Here is a 17,337-nt window from a genome sequence, read left to right on the forward strand (position 1 = left end):
TCTTAAAAAAAAGTTAGATAAAGAACAAATCAAACCCAAAAGAAGTAGAAGAATATAAAGTACCAGAGTAATGAAGTGGAAAACCACAAACCTAAATATAGATAAGTATGTGGCTAGATTATTCAAAGAGAGGAAACACAAATTGCCAGCCTCAGGAACAGAGGGCACTTTGCCACAGAGATAACCCCCATTTCAATACATTTGACATCTTTAGAGAAAACGGGTAACTTCCTTCAAAGACATGAATTGTCAAAGCTGACTCAAGAAAGCCTGAATATTGCTACAGCACAGACAAAAGTTGACTATATAATTAGAAAACTTTAGAAGTCCACACCAGTAACTACCATGAATTCAGATGTAAAGACCCATCATTAGATAAAAAGATATCAGCCAGGTGTAGAGGCCACGTCTGTAATCCCAGCCACTCGGGAGGCAGAGGCTAGAGGCCGGAGAGTTGGAGGCCAGCCCAGGCAGCTAGAGAGACCCTATCTCAAAAACAAAACACCGAAAAAAGAGCTGGGGGTGTGACTCAGATGATAGAGTGCTTGAGGTACCAGGCCCTTGATTTAATTCCTAGTACTGCAAAAAAAACCAAACAAACAAAAAAACAGAAAGACAAGAAAAATACAGCATAAACAATGACCAAAGCAGGGTTTCCCAGATTTCAAGATTACTTTTAACATTAAAAACTAATGTACATCAGCAATAAAAAAAAATGAAACCATCCATCATCCTGCGGGCCTGCCTGAGATATGGAGGAGCCAGGGGCTTCCAGAATGCACACGAAATGCAAGCTGATTACTCACTGTCTATGGACTTGCATGTGACAGGCAAGCCAAACAGCATAAACTCAGAAGGCGGCTAAGCCAGTGTAGCTTAACTTCAGGCGGAGTCCCCCGTGGGGCACCTGCTATGCCAACACTCACCCCTTGCAAACACGGGGCCTGTTCATGCCCATAGGTGACCTCAGCATCGATGTGACCCACTCCAGGTGAAGTCTTCCCAACATCATTTTGCACATGTGTCTGTGGCCACAGGTGTAACTCACCGTGACCTCCCCACCTCAGCTATCTGGCAATGCTGAACTGTTTCTCAAAAGAACTTGGGAGCACAAGGTCTCCTTGGACCCAATCAGCTCTAGGAGAGTGGAGGGTGGCACTCATTTATGAAAAAGACCCTTTATAGCAGATTGAGCCCACCTTCCCACTCCCGCACACTTGGGGCCTCAGGAACCAGGAGGCTGGGCTCTGCTGGATTAGGACTTAAGGTGCAGTACATGGGCAGCAACTGAGGCCTGCACCCAAGACCTTAGGGACCTGCTCCAAGCCTTCCCACTATACCGCTGGCATGGTCTCCTGGAGTAGGTGTGTGTCTGCTGGTGATGCAGCTACACTTTGAGGGCCTGGCACAGGAACAGGCTTAGTGCTAAGCCTCCAGTAATTTTTAGTAAATTCAAAGCATCAAACATCAAAACATCAAAAGATGTTGGGACCAAAACAAGAAAATTTTAAAAACAAGTTTAGTATTTAAAATGTCCTATGACACAGGCAACACTCCCTTTAAAAGTAGACTTCATGCACAAAGCACGACTGTGGTGTTTACTTTAGCACCAGATAAAGCAAGACAGAGCATTCTGTGAAATGCACCTAGTACCGGCCCATTCATTTTCACCTGTGAATCTTCGCCTGAGCTGTGAACGACAGGTAGAAACTCCCAAGTAGTACCTGGCTTCACAACTCTTCACCTGAATTCTTTCTCAATTTCTGTATTGCAGGAATAGGTTTTTCCTACCCATTAGTCTCTTACACTAAATAAAACCAGCTTGTGCCAGAAAGTCATGGCTTCCCACTTTTTATGCTGTCATCACACACTTACTTAGGCGGCCATGTTGCTCTCCCTTCATTTCAAACACATCTTGTTGACATCCTGTGTCTGATGGGCTGGAAGCACTTAGACTTCTTTATATAGGAGCAAACAGAACTTGTGCTATCTTTTAAACACTGTAAACAAGCTGCGTGTCTTCCAATATGCACGTAGCATAATACAAGTATAGCCCTTCTTTTGACAAAGCTTGCCGCCTGTCTTCTGGTTGCAGACCTTGGTGGTTTAGAGGGGTTTCTGGAGCCCTGTGAGAGGCAGCTGCCACAACTAGTTGTCACTGAAAGCCAACTGGGACATCTAGAGTCAAACATGAGCTGAAAGCTTCTTTTTCTCTTCAAACTGCTTGTCCACTGCCAAAGACAGGGCCTGGAGGAAGCCCTCAATGGTGACGGTGGGAGCCTAGAAGGACACAAATTGCTGGTTGGTCCTGGGCTCTCAGTTGGACCACCTGGCAACCACCACCCCACCCACAAGCAGACCATGTGGAAGAGGCTCAGCTACATGTGGGCTGAACCAGTCCAGCACCAAGACAGGACTCTAGGACCCAGACAGGACTTGTTCTTTACTTGCAAACACAGTGAGCTACACAACTCCCAGTTTCCTGAGGGACAGAAATGGCTTCTGGCACAGCCAGGTGAGGACTAGGGGTCAGTTATCAACTCATTAAAAAGGAAGAGCAGCTGTTGGGAACGGACGTTGAGGTGTGTCCTGCAGGCCTAGAGCCCTTTCCAAAGGCCTCACCCTATGTGCTAGGTCTATGGAGTCCAACACAGCTGCTTTATGGCTGACATTCACAACTCTGGCGCCTGAGCTCTCTTCTTCCTTTGTCAAACAACCCTCACTCATGGTCCAGTTATGTCACCTCAGCACCGAGTGAAGCACCAGGCCACTGACTTAAAAGAACCATTTTCAGATGCATATTTTCTGGCCTCTGATGTTAGCAGATCTGCTCTACTCCCAGAGCTCCACCGTGGACCTGCTGCTGGCAAGGGGAGGAGGGGCAGGAGCCTCCTAGACTGACAGGCCTGTGCTGGGGGTCTGCCACTGGGCAGGTGAAGGCATGACCCCAGGTCACTGTTCTGTGTGAGCAGAGCCCAGATTCATGGGGCGAGAGCCAGGGGAAGAGGCCAGGGCAGGCACTGGACATAAGATCTCACACCACAGACACAAACGTGCTTGTGAGTATGTGTACTTGTGTGCACTCATAAGCAGACATGTGGCACTGGCACCTCCTCCGCAGGACCCTGCCATTTTAGAAATTGAGATAAAGTGAGGTTGGCATGCTGATGCTATCAAGTGGAATTCCAGGGAGGGTGGGGGAGCTGGGCATGGGTGACCAAGGACAGTGCTCAAGACTCACTTGGATGTATAGTGCATGGGCCAGGAAAGGCAGCTTCCTCAGGACCCGGCCACTGAGACCCTCGCTCTTCCTGTAAAAGAACAATATTTAGGGACATACACTTCATACAATTGTGTATTTCAGGACTAATTCCCTCATTACTGAAACCTGAACCTACAGAGCAGCTGAGATGACCACAAAGCGCAAGCCTCTACCCACCCTGGGCCAGGACAGGGTCTCCTACCACTCTGGCCCTTGTACAGTAGCTCCAGCACCTGCCTGGAATCACCAGGTGAGGTATGATGTCTATGGCAAGTGGCCACCTGGAGAGTCCCCAAATGACCAGACTGGCTTATGTCTTCAGTTTTTGCAGGAATCTCTGTGCTGTTTTCCTCATCTTCACCAACTTAAGTCTCTTTACAGATAATCCAAACCACTGCATTCCTCACTCAAAATCTTCCATGACCCTCACAGCCTCAAAGTTCAAACTGGCCAGAAACCCAAGACTCTCCCAGCCACCACACTGGTCTCTGAGACCATCCTGACTTCTCTGCACTGTGCCTGGTCTGGCTGTTCTATGGCTCTGCCTGCCCTTCAGCTTCCCTTAAGTCACCAAGGCCATCTCCCTCAGCATTTCCCTTCTATTGTTCTTGGCTTCTGGTGCCCATCCTAGCTATTGTTAGTGCTCAGGTGTGACATGTGTTTTGGGAAGAGGCTGTGCGTCTCTGTGCACACAGGAATGCACATATGTACTCAGGCACGCACACTGCTGTTGTGTTGAGAGCTCACTCCCAGGCCTTCCCTGGCCTCCAAAGAAAACAATATCCCACTGCTTTAGGAAATAGATTTTCCTTGGTCACAAAAATGAGGCTGATTCACACCTTGAAATTTCACTCAAGAGGAGGCTCAGCTTTGATACATTGTTCTCAATGAAGCCAATCATCTCCAGCTCCCGGAGGGTCAGCAGCTGCTGGCGGGGGTATATGATCTGGCACTGGAAGACAGAGGCACGAGCAGTTACAGCAGAGCCTATAAAGTTGGTACAGTGTTGTGAGCAAAAGACACTGCACCTGAAAGGTAATGTAAACAGCAATGGCTGATGCTGGGCAGCAATCACTCAAAAGATCAGGCACTGTGAACAAGCCCACTCTCACTGTCTCCCCCACACTCAGGGATTGTGAACAAGCCCACCCTCACTGTCTCCCCCACACTCAGGGACTGTAAATGAGCCCACTCTCAGTGTCCCAGAGGTCCCCTCACAGGTCAGCTGCTTGAACTGTCAGGTGGAACACTGACCATTTCCACAACCAAATCATAAACTGAAACCTCACTCTGCACATTCTGGAGGTTTGGTAAGGGCTGTGGTAAGTAAACAGGGTTTGTGCTCTGTGCTCCAACCTTCCTACCTGACTCATTAGGGCCCTTGCTGGCCCCTGCTGGGCTCAGCCCTCCAGACAAATTTGCACAGGCAGGCACGTGTGACGAGGGCCCAGATTCAGGTGACACAGAAGGACCCAGTTACTCACCAACAGCTTTAGGACAGTCCCAGTGTCCACTACAATGTCTTAATTTTGTATGAACTGCCCCAATTGAGGAACTTCCTTGCATTCTCAGCTCCCAGAAAAAGTTTGCACCTCTAAATTATACCTCAGAACGTCCCCCACATTCACAGCCCAAGTGGTAAATGTCACACTGCAAGAGCTGAGGACCACATCAAAGATGCCTGATGACCTTCAACACAACCAGCTTCCTTGCGGGACTGTATCACTCCGCACTCCTCCATGACAAAGCTGTGATTAGAACATCTCCTCAGATCACAAGCCCTAAAGTCAAGGCCCCACATGTGAGGCAGTGGCTTTGGGACAGTCATCACTGTAAATACCCACTCACTGGTTCACTTGGTCACCGCCCAGGCTCCCTGTACTCTAGGCTCAAAAGCTGGGATGTTAGACGCAGACCTGTGAACCATTACCTCCAGTGAACAACAATCCTGTGAAATACAATCTTCAGTCAGATGACACCTGTGAACTATGACTTTGAGTCAGGTGATACCCCATCAACTATGACCTTCAGTCAAACTATAGTCCACAGGACTATAATCTGTGAACCAAACCTGTCACTGTCCTTCCTCTTTCCAGCTAAGGAAATCTAGGCCCACAGGCAGGTCATTTATAAAGGTCAAACAGGTCCAGAACCAGGATGTGCCCAGCAGGCTGACCACAGCCCACTCACTAACCTCTACATATTGTACCTCAGATACTGAAAAATGCAGATACTGAGTCAGTAGTCATAATTTAGATCATTGCCTGAACCTCCTAGACACAAAACTACTTTCAATGTAAGAAGACAGTTAATGCCTACATTGAAGTGCTGTATTATACATCAGAACTTACTTGTTTTAAGATACACCAATAAACGAGGGACATAAAAGAAATCTAGAGATGATCAGTAGGAAAAAAAACAAAGGCAACCTTCATAAGTTCTTCCAAACATGAGAGGTAGATTTTGAAGATGGCTGCTGCAGAGGGTGGCCCTATATATTGCTTGATATCAGCTCTGTCCACGAAGGCCACATCGATCTTTTCAGTGATGTTGGAAGTGGTCAGGATCACCACATTGGAATGCCTGTTGTGAACAACAGCAACGACCACAGTCACTGTGTGCTCAAAGGACTCAGTCATGGTCTCTCCTACCTGACCAGGGGGATGGGCAGGAGGGACAGCCAGTAGGAGGTCTGTCGGTGGAAGAAGGGCTTGCCTACTTCCTTCTGATGGCTGTGCTCTGTGCCAGAGCCACTTCCTGGCAGACTTGCCTGGTTTTATTGAGGTCTCAGACCTCTGAGTGGGGCTCCGCTGGTGGCAATATGACTGTGCTGAACAGACTCTTCCCAGTATGTAGGCTGTGGCTGCTCTTTTGGTTGTAGAAAGCCTCCTAGACTCCATGTGACTTATTCTCTCACCTCCTTCAACTTGAAAGACCTAGCATTTGTGCAGCATCCCTGACTGTCCTGTCTGTTGCTCAATTCACAGGGCTTATCATCCAGGAACTACTGTGCAGCGGAAAGACTTATCATGGTAATTATCTGCTTCCCTTTCTGGCTTCCAAACTCCAGAGGCAGCACTGCTGCCTGGTCTGTCTACCATCTCATTGACAGCAGAGTAGGTGCAGGGCGTTTTCTTGGCCTGTACAGTCCAGTTCAAGAGGGTGTGGCTACACTGCCCTCCTGGGCTGACGGTGGGGCAGGCACATTGCAACCAGGGGAGCACAAGGGACAGTTTCACCTAGACTATGGACAGCTCCTTCCCAGGTGAGTAGGAGTGAGCCAACTGAAGAGGGCACAGGGTCCTAGGTGCCAGACAGAGGTACCCAGCAGTTGAAGTCAGGTGAATCCCCAGGCTGAATCACAACCTGGGGGCTGACATGGTGAATATAAGAAGGGGAAGCACAGTCAAGTCCACACAGAGGTAGGAATGGACAGGGCTGGTGGAGGACAGATGAAGTCATCCAGGCAGGGCCTAAGCCAGAAGCCTGAGGCACTAGGAGGGAACGAGGGAAAGAGGGACACAGAGGATGTGTCTCTCTGCTCGCTTCTGAGCCAAATCCCCATGGACTGATGGGAAGGAGAAATTGATCTCCTCTGAGCAGTGGGTGTGTGGGAGGCCATGAAATAACAGGGACTCAGTTAGGTGTATGGGGAGGCCATCAGTGTAATGAGGAACTCCGGTAGGTGTAGTTTCAAGGCTCAAATAAGAAGCAGGGAGCAAGCCTGCCAAAATGCCTAGACTATGAGGGAACTGACCACAGTCTTGAGGAATGCTGGAGGGGACAGGGACACTCTAAGAACACACATCCAGAAGGCTTCAGACAGGCTGTGCAGACGCCTGCAGGGAAGTGAGAAGAACAGCTTGGAGGGACCAGCTGCCCCTGCATTGTTGCTTGTGGACAAGGCTGAGGATCTGTGGAAACAGGGCCTCCACCAGACACTGCTCAATGCCAAATGTACTTTAAGAGCCATGAATGAGATGTAAACTTTGTGATTATCATAGCTGTCCTCCGTCACCTCTCATGTAAAGTCTTGCTTTTATCCCAGTGTTACCTCTTAATTTGATCAATTTGGGTCAAGACAGCATTGACCACACGGATGGCATCAGATGGTTCTGCACCTGCCCTGCAAGCACTTCGAGCAGCCGTGAGACTCTCCACCTGTGGGGACAGAGCAATGCGTCGGAAAGGATGATGCCTAGCACTTTAAGGGCAGTCACAGCTTGTGTCAATCAAATGAATCAAAGTGTGAGAAGGTATGCACATGCCTCCTGTTCCCAGGAGTTCCATGACTGGGGGAACCTGGGGGAGGGGTAAGGATCCTACAGCACAGAGAGCAGCAGACAGCAGCAGGATGGAGGGGTGGGGGGCAGGCAGATAGCACCCAGCAGACAATTCAGGCCCAGCTGACTAGCTGCAAGTGCCTACCTCATCGATCAGCACAAACACCAGAGCTTCTTTATCATCAATCAAGTCCTGGATCTTCTGGAACATCCTAGTCACCAGCTTGCCACTCTGGAACCAAAACACCCTTGAGTAGCACCAACACGCTACAGATGCATGTTGGTACCACCAGGGCCTGCAACCCTAGGGGACCCCACAAAACTACCACCTGATGGCCCCTCAGAAGACTCTCCAGCTCCAAAGAGCCAGGCCAACACACCAAATGCTCTCCCTCATTGCTTCCTATATCAGGACATTGAGCCCCAGGTCTGAATCTGTTTCTGCTCAGCATGGCACAGCACAGATGGATCCCACTTCTGGTCACCTGTGAACTCACAACCAGGAACAAGATCATACATGGCAACGGGCAAGCTGGCCAGCTGTACTCTTCACAGGTGTCCCCAACTGCCTGTGCCCTGCCTGGACACCACCACAGGGACATGTTGACACAGGGTGTCCTGGGCACACAGCCTTGAGAGGTGAAGAGTACCCAGAACGCCACCCCGTGGGACCCTCATTTCACGGACATGGAGTAAGCCCAGGGGCTGCTTGGCAGAAGGCACAGTCTTCGTGGGAATGCAGGACCTGCTGTTTGCTAAATGCCTACAGAATGTTTTGTCCACCCAGTTGGAAGTTGACAACATGACCAGAGGGTCTCCAGTCACTCTCCAACCCTACCGCCCCTGAGTCCTCTTCTAGCCACAAAGTCAACCCCACTGTCACTTTCTCATTTCACCTACTTCTCCCAGAAGCTCTGTGATTGGAGTTGTGCCTAGTATACAGTACATTGTTTTTCAGTGACAACCTTGACAATCCCAACAAGGAGAACATTTAATACTTACTTCTGAAAACCACTTAGAAAACAGGCTGTGGCTATTTATTTCAACTAATTGCCCATACCGGTACCTAGGACAACAAGAATGGAGGTGAGCAAACACTTGATCTCAGTAGCAGGCACTTGTGTTGCTTCAACATAGCACCTTCCACTGCCCGCATTCTGGGACCAACTAAGTCACCACACCACTGCCAGCAAAGTCGAGGTCCCCAGCTTTGTGCATTAGGATAGCAGACATAATACAAGCATCAAGAGATTTTGGCAGAAGCTACGTATTTTCCCCCTCCTTCCACAGAACCCTAAAGAGAGTGACAACTCTATTCCAGGGCATCCTGAGCTCTGGGGTCCTCAGGATCCTGAGCACCTGCTGGCCAACTCAAGTCTACAACAGACTCTGCTCCACCTCCTGGGATCAGCACACACGCCACCATAAGTAAACAGGCAAAAAAAAAAAAAAAAAATCAATGACATGTCACCTGGCTGCAAAGGCCTGTGAGCCCCAAGAGAAGGGAAATGAAAGAGCTCCACTGGCTTTTTGTCCAGGGACTTTCTAGTCACAGTGCTGAGGGAACCCAGGACAGCACCTACCTCCCAGAACTGAGGGTACCTAGGTCAGGGTTTAGGGAGTTGGAGGTGACTAGAGGCTACAGGGCAGAGCTCCACAGGGAAAGGGGACATCAGGGAATAAATCCTGGAAACCAGCATTGCCTGTGTCTCTGCTGAATACTAAGGCATATGAGCAGGGAGATTCCACAAAGCTGGGACAAGAGGGGCCATATGTTACATTTGTGAGCTGAATGTGGTTCTGCTGGGACCCCAGGCAGAACACACGCCAGTACCAAGACAAGTCTGAATCTGGACCCCTCCCCACGGAGTTTCAGAACAAACCTCAAAAGGACCACACCAGCCATAAGTAGCTGAAATGCCAGTCAAAGAAAGACACAAAATCTAGACACCTCAAATCAGCAGATATGCCAAGGAGCAGAAACATGTGACCCCAAACTAGGAAAAAAGCCAAAGAAACAGAAATAATGATGATGATGCAATTGTTAGGCAAAACATTAAAATCACTGTGACAAACTTGTTCAGCATTTTAACAAGAACATAAGGAGAGAAAGCAAAAGTAAAAAGAGAACCAAATAGAATCTTCAAGGAAGAAAAATGCACTATAGAAATAAAAGTTTCACCAAATGGAATAAAAAAAAAAAACAGTAAGACACCGCAGAAAAAATGAAACTGAAGATGAGGCAATAGAAACCGTTTAAACTCAAACAGATGGGCTGGACTCTCAGCTCAAGTGGTAGAGTGCCTGTCAACAAGCACAAAGCTGTAAGTTCAAACCCCCGTACTACTCACCACCCCACTCCCCACCAAAACAAACCCAAGCACATTAAAAAAAAAAAGAGAAAGACCATCAGAGGTCTGTGGAACAGTATGAAGTACTCTTACATACAAATAAACGGACTCCCAAGTAACATGTAACAACCCAGTTCTTACCAAATGTGACGAAAACCATAAGCCCTAAAACAGAACTTGAGGAGAAGCAGACAAGACCACAGAGACCTCAGTGTTCCTCTCCCAGTAAATGAGAAAGCCAGCAAGGCCATGAGCATCAGGTCTGCACTGCATAGCATTCCACCCTTGAGCAAACAACGGCTTTCAAGTGCCCTGGGACAGGCTTTGCTGCCACCCAAGGCCCAGTGCACTTTGTGAGACTGAATCAAACTGGAGACCATGCTGGAAGCAGAGGAACAAGGAGATATTTGAAGGAGAGGGACCTACAACTCATGTAAACTGGCTGAGACACAAGAGTTTTTAAACACCACAGGTCTCATTTCTGCTGCTATCCTCTCTCAGGTCACCCAAGTTACCTGCTGGACAGGCGGATGGTCAATTTCTGGGCTAATGCCTTACACAGGGATGTCTTTCCAGTTCCTGGAGGGCCTGTAATGAGAGCCAAGCACACATGTTTAAGCCAGTGTTGTCATATTTCTTAAAACAACATCAGTTGCCTTTATCCACAGAACATAAACTAAGGAAGAGAGTTCAGTGTTATAAATATTACAGTAAATACAACTTGCTAATGCACAGCTTAGGGGCTGTGAAACATTCCCAACATGCTTTAAAAGCCTTTCCTCTTTCTTACTACTTTGGGCTATACCTGTTACCACCAAACCCCTCTCAGCATGATGGGCAAACACACTGCACTTTCTCGCCTACATATTGGTGACATCTATCCTCATTGATGCCTGCCCTTGTCTTCACATTTCCTCTGTGAACCGTTCTTGGTAAATGGAGGTGGAGGGCGCCACCTTGCCAGGACTTTATTCCTGTAGTGCTGTCATTGTTGCTGTCTTTCACAACAGATAATCCTAAGGGGGTCTGCACCCATATAAGATCAGAAGAGCTAGTTTGGACCTGTAGAATCCCCCAAAGGCCATACTATAGGCTTGTTCTCCATAAAGGTGCGGTTGGGAGGTGGTGGATCTGTGGGACCTGAGCTCTTCCTTTTTCTCCTTCCCAGCCACGATGTGCTGCCTCTGCATGTCCAAAATGGCAAGGCTAAATGATGATGGATTGAGACCTCCCAAACTGACCCAAAGTAAAGTCGATTATTTCAGGTGTTTGTTATGGTAATGGAAAGCTGGCACACAGCAGCATATGCTAGGGCTCTTCTCGTCCACCGAGCCCCCTATCAGGGCCCCACCAGATCTTTTTATCCACCCCAAGCCGCCTGCCAGCTCTTCTTGTCCACTCCAAGCCTTCCACAGTGCCCTGCGGGCTCTTCTTGCCACTCTGAGTCCCCCCACAGTGCCCTGTAATGTGCTGAGTGGGGGTGGGTTGGGATGTAGCAGCAGAACATGGAGACACATCCAACCTGGCATTCTGTATAATTTCCAGTGATGAAGGAAATACATACCTGATTCTAAACAGGAAGCAATTTATTAAATAAAATACCAACCAATTATCTTCTCTGGGTTTGCTATGCTGGGATATATGCTGTGTAAAAGACACTTTTTTAAAGATCATGGACAGTCACCCAATCTTAACTGGCACAAAGAGGCTAATTACGCTGAGATTCTCCCTTGCTATAATTTGAGTTCTCTCCTAACTTTAATGTCTTCATCTTTCCATCCAGTGACATTGGAAAAAAAAAAACCCCAAGCAACCAATATTTTTTCCTAAGAACCTGACAGAATTTCTTTAAAATTATGGCTTTTGTACTCTACCCTCACACAGTGAAGCTCTGAGAATACTACAAAGAAAATACGAGACATTTTCCATCCTAAAGAGTCATCAGTTGGGGAAATAAGATAATATCTAAAAAAAAGTCACAAGGCAAAAACCAGTCACTGCCAAACAAAGGTTCAGGTACTAAGCATGAATGTGTGAACTAGGTCAATGTCACAGAAAAGGAATGTTCTTGGATACTTCTGGATCCTTCAGAAAATGGAGCTGTAACTCTCTCCAGAAGGACAAAGACACAGCAGAAGCCAATTCTGTGTGGTTTATCTTGTCAGAGAAGACCCCTCACACCTTACCATGCAAAAGCACCACCCGGTTCCAGGTGATGAGGTTGCTGTCAACACTCTTGTCCGAGAACAGTAATGTCGTCATCACATAATCAAGGAGCTGACATGAAAACAAAACAGATGAAGGTACTGCCAAGGCAAACATTCACTCTAAGCATGCTGCTAGAGCTTGCTTCTAAATAGAAAGAGGAGAGGGCAGCCACCTCTGAAGGGATTGTCAGAGGCTTTCATTCTTGAAGGCATCTTAAAAAAGGTAAGCGGGTAAGTGCTGGCTATTACAAAGCGGCCACCTTCACTGTCAGGCCAGCACTGAAGACACAGCTCAGGTACTTATCAGGGAGTACACTCCTTCTTCTGGACAGCATTGCACACCACACTGTGGGAGTCGGGGAGCCACCTTGCTGAGGTGAGCCAGTCTCTGGGCATGGCCCAGAGAAGGAGTGATGCATGGGTCCTAGTCCGGACCTGCCTACCTTTCTCCTTCTGCCTCCTTCAGCAGGGCCTACCTAAGCCCAGAGGGCTTGAGGGAGAATGAAATTCAAAGTAAGCTATCTTACTTTATCCTTCCCTCAGAGAACTGCTCAGACCAGCATCCTACTGGGTCCCCCCAACCCCCTGCAGGACAGGCACCTAGGACATGGGCTGCTGTGGAGAGGGGTTCCCCAAAGCCATCTGAGTCAAGAGCTAAGAGATGCTGAAGAGTACTGTAACAAAGGCTGGGTGCTGTGAGGAAAAGCACAGCAACTTACGTGTGATTTGACTTCCACGTCATACACTAAGCTGTCCCAGAGTCCGTGGAATTCAGCTGTGACAGAGAAAAAGATAAAGCCCTAATTTTAGAAAGCAAGCACATGCCTGCTGGTCAGGTCTGCCCCAAGCCCCTGATGACTTTCACTGCTCCACAGCTGTAGACTAAGATTCTGAAGTGCAGTTTTCTTCAAATTTTAATTTTTATTAAAATTAAAAACACAAAGCAAAGGCCAGTCACATGGCTAAAGTGAAGTAACAGAATTTCTCTGTCAGTCATGTTACCACGCACAATCATCTTTAACGTGAGCTCTCCCCACATGGCAGGCTGAGCCATAAAACCTGGTAACTGAATTAACAAATGATTCCACCTGCTAAGACAGCTGAGCAAGAGGACCAGCTGGGCAGGGGAGCACCGGCCGCATTCTAAGTTGGCTACCATCTCTGAAATGCCTGTCCAATGCAGGAACAACACAGTCTCGTTCTGGATATGTCTTCCTTTTGTAACTGCTACGGTTTGAATCTGGAGAGCCCCCCGAAGGCTCCTGTGTAAACGCATGGTCCTCAGCTTGGTACTGTTGAGAGGCTGTGGAACCTTAAAAAGGCTGAGTCTAGTGGGAGGTTTTAAGTCATATGGGACTGTCCTTAAAGGGGACAGTTATACAAGGTCTCTTGCTGTACCCGACCATGAAATGAACAAGCTTCCTCTGCTACACACCCCCCATGATATACTGCCTTGCCATAGGGCCAAAGCAATAGGGCCACTGGTTTGGACTAAAACCTCTAAAATTATGAGCCAAAGCAAACTTCTTATAAGCCAATTATCTATCTCAACTATTTGCTATAGTAATGGAAGGGTGATTAACACAATGATATACTTTTCATTTCTTAAGAGGTGAAACATCCTAAAATCCTACAAAACTAATGAACAGAATCTCCTTAGTGACCTGGCTTAGCAAGCATCAGGGGTGTGCAACCCTCTGACCTCAACCATCCTTGGCCATACCACACCATGATTGGTGCTCAGTACCTGTACACAGAGCCCAGTGAGCTCGGCCACCTTCAGCCAGACCCACAAAAGTGGTGCTCCATACCTGCAGGCAGAACCCAGTGATTTGCTGCAATTATATTTTCTGTCTCTTCCTCCAGATTTTCACTGCTGGGGCCATCCTCATTCAACTGGAAGATGTGAAGTACGACGGTACACACACTCAAGTCAATAGGCTATTGATGAAAAGGGAAGAGCAAATAAAGCTACACAATTCAAACTGTCTCCCTTTTTAGTTCCAGCTATACACACTAGATGCTGAAGTTCAAAAGTAGACTTCAGGGCATAGTATGTTAGTAACTAGTTAGTAGACTGGGGGTGTGGCTCAAGCAGTAGAGTGCCTGCTTTGCAAGAGCTAAGCTCTGAGTTCAAACCCCAGTCCACCCCTCCCAAAAACCTCCACTTAAAAAAAAATTGCAAACTAACACGTGCTTGTCGAGAAAAATGCAAACAGCACAGGATGAAGACCTCAAAGATGATGCACTCACACACTTCTGACCTCTGAGTTCTTCTATGCATAGTTTCCTTTTTCTTTTTTCCTCCTTTCAGTTTGAAATTATCAAATATGTCATTTTCTCTCAAAATTAGGATGAGCTTCAAAAAAATAATGCAGAAATGAAGGGGTGTGCAACCCTCTGACCTCGGCCATACCATTCCTTCTGGCTTATCAGGGAGCTACACCTATTATTTGGAGATATCCTATAGAATATTTTCATCTTTGCCTTCATCTTACATCTCTATGAACTCATCTATGTCCACTTTATATTGATGTTTGAGAAGGCATTACTCACTCAGCTCGCTCATTCACTACAACTGTTCCAGACTGAGCCATTGGGGGCTAATTCAGGTCAGCTCCTGTTTTCCTGTGACATACCTCGTATTTTGTGCTTTGAGTGTTTGTAACTTTCTGATACTACAAGATGATCCAGTTTTATCTGTTAATTTGCCTCCCTACCTCTAGAGTTAACTATGCATCCACGAAACCCAGGTCTCTTTCACTGAAGAATATTGGGGTCCCCCAAAGAGCAGTTGAGCCTTCCCTCCCTCACCGTATCAACATGGCAGGACAAGGTGGAACTGGGCACAGCTGACTAACTGAACACAGTTTGGGGCAGCTTTCTCTTCCCTCCCCTTAGTGAAAGTGGGCCTTCTGGGGAGCTGATTGTGCAACCCCCACTCAGAGGTGGGGAGTTAAGATTGTACACTCGCAATCAAAGGTGGGAAGCTGATCATCCTTCCCACTTAGAGATGGGGAGCTGACCGTGAACCCCCACTTAGAGGTGGGAGCTGACTGTGGATTCCCACTTAAGAGGTTCCACTTAAGAGGTGGGAACTGATTGCATACTCCCCTGTGGAGTTGGTTAGCTGATTGCACACTCCCACTCAGAGGTGGGAGCTATTGTACACCCTTTCACCCCATGACTTCAAGGAATAGTGAGTCAGTGCCCCACTTCTGTTAGTGTGTGGTCAGCAGCACCCTGTAGGAAGCTATATACTCATCTACTTGGTCCTCAGCTGAGGGACTGCTTGCTTAAAAAAACTGGACATAGTGTCTCTTAACTTAACATATCAAGTATCTAGGATTTAAGAGAAAACCACGTGTCACAGCAAGAATCAGGGACACAACATGAGTGAGAAAAGACAACCTACAAGTTGAACAGACATCAGTGTGGACATGCTGCCTGAGGGACAATGGCTACTACGTATAATTTTATGCAATGTTAGGTTTGCTGCAGATGGCTAATATTACAATATGTTCTTCAAAGTTATCTTTATTTAGTACTAATCAATCCTTCCTACTTGTTCCTGTTCATAGAACTGTGTCGTTTCTTCTCTTTGACTGGATCCTGAGCTTACCCAAATGGAGATCATAGCAGTGTGTTTGGGGCTCTTCTGGGACAATGTGCCAGATAATCTGAGATCATTAAAACTTTTCACAGCCAACCCCAGTTGTGTGCAAGCTGTGCTATCTGTTTTCCACAGCAGTGATGGAAGCTTGTCCTTTCCCCTCAGGCTAGCCAAAGCATCCATGATGGTATCAGATCTTAGCATGGATAAAATTCAATGACACAACTGTTAGTTTTAACATCAATGAGGAGATCAAGTCTACAGTCTAAAACCAATTCTTTATTTTACTTTTTTTTTTTTTGCAATGCAGAGCCTTGCACAAGCTAGGCAAGTACTCTACCACTGAGATGCATTCAGCCCTCATAATCAATTCTTCATAAGGCAAGAACTGTGTAGCACATGGAGATGCAGATCTCCAAGTGTTTTTTACACTAGTGATAGTCTGTCTCGGTGTTTCCATTGCTTTCACACAAAGCTCCCCTAACTGCCACACACAAGCTCAGGAAGATGGTGAGCGAGGCAGTGTGTGTGCAGGACTTGATGAAGGGCCTCTGCAAGGCAGGCCCGTCTCCTCATTTCTGTAACACCACACTTCCCACAGTCCCGACCCACTCACTGCGCAGTCTATGAATACCTGCTGACTGACAGTGGGAGACGCACTGGGCCTCTGTCAGCACAGAGCCCTAACCTACAACCCTGTATTGTGATCTGTCCTCACTTTGCTGAAAGTACACAGACAGCAAGGCCACACCTTACTCCAGCACCTGGCTGCAAGGAGGACAGCCAGAGCTTGTCTAAGTCACCCAAACCAACAGATAAGCAGGGAATACCCCATCAAAGCAGTTTTCGTGACTCCGGACTTTGCACTAAGTGTTCCTGAGAAAGTTACCTGAGGAACTTTAGCTTTTAATTCCGTGTCAACAATAGACACAGACTGCACATTTCTGGTCAGAAAAGGCTCATCAAACTCGGTCCAGGTATAATCTCCAAACACAATATTATGCCTGTTGAGCAGCTTCCGAACGCTCAGCTTTATATCTTCTTTTTTCGCAGTGCTAGAAAAGGAAACACACGGAAGAAGTCCGTTTAAAGCATCATTCAAAACTAAGCATTTCTCAAAAACTCGGACTAGCCCTAAGAAAGTCATCAGTCAAAGCAGTGGACCGGCCCAGGATCAAATCTAGGGCTAGCTCTTGCCTGGGGGCCCAGGAGGCCGCCCTCCGTCCGAACCTGCTCGGGAAGGTGGCGCTAGGTTCCCGGGATCGGGGCCACTCTGAAGATCAGGACGACATTCAGCGTTAGGCCGGGCTGGCAGGCCAAGCAGCCAAGACGCCGGCCATCACTGCTACCAGGGGAAGCCTGGATCCCAAGACTGAGGCCCCCCGCCCACCCGCCACCGCGCGCCCCGGAAAGTCCCCGGCCGGCCTCGGGTCCCCGCCGCCCACCTGCCGCTGCGCTGCAGCACCTCCACGTGGACCGCGGGCGACTCGGCGACGCAGGGCAGCGCCTGCTTCAGGTCGCCGACCGCCTCGTCCATGGCGCCGCCGCCAAGACTCGCGGGGACCCGGCCGGAGCGAGGCCGCCGCCTGCACCGCCGCCTCACAGCCGCCCCGCCCTGCCG

General features: G+C 48.0%; 1 protein-coding gene across 1 annotated transcript; it reads right to left on the reverse strand.

Moving 5' to 3' along the window:
• Nucleotides 1-1,502: 1,502 nt before the first annotated feature.
• On the reverse strand, nucleotides 1,503-17,337 carry Trip13 (thyroid hormone receptor interactor 13). Its single transcript, XM_020183839.2, has 13 exons — nucleotides 17,162-17,337; nucleotides 16,606-16,771; nucleotides 13,915-14,044; nucleotides 12,823-12,878; nucleotides 12,083-12,173; nucleotides 10,412-10,484; nucleotides 8,548-8,611; nucleotides 7,691-7,777; nucleotides 7,317-7,423; nucleotides 5,692-5,845; nucleotides 4,102-4,214; nucleotides 3,242-3,311; nucleotides 1,503-2,280 (listed from the first exon to the last, which is right to left on the reverse strand). The coding sequence occupies exons 1-13, from the start codon at nucleotides 17,251-17,253 to the stop codon at nucleotides 2,185-2,187; spliced, it is 1,299 nt and encodes a 432-aa protein (XP_020039428.1). The 5' UTR covers nucleotides 17,254-17,337; the 3' UTR covers nucleotides 1,503-2,184.

This window comes from Castor canadensis, chromosome 6, assembly GCF_047511655.1.
Source record: "Castor canadensis chromosome 6, mCasCan1.hap1v2, whole genome shotgun sequence".
In the NCBI taxonomy this organism is placed as follows: Eukaryota; Metazoa; Chordata; class Mammalia; order Rodentia; family Castoridae; genus Castor; species Castor canadensis.

What these genes read in the sequence shown, in the direction of transcription:
- Trip13 (XM_020183839.2), bottom strand. Translation starts at nt 17,253, where the DNA reads ATGGACGAGGCGGTCGGCGACCTGAAGCAGGCGCTGCCCTGCGTCGCC. An exon ending in GTGCTGCAGCGCAGCGGCAG is followed by an intron (nt 16,772 to 17,161) that starts GTGGGCGGCGGG and finishes TTCCTTTTCTAG; the next exon opens with CACTGCGAAAAAAGAAGATA. An exon ending in ACCATCCGCCTGTCCAGCAG is followed by an intron (nt 8,612 to 10,411) that starts GTAACTTGGGTG and finishes TTGTTGTCCTAG; the next exon opens with GTACCGGTATGGGCAATTAG.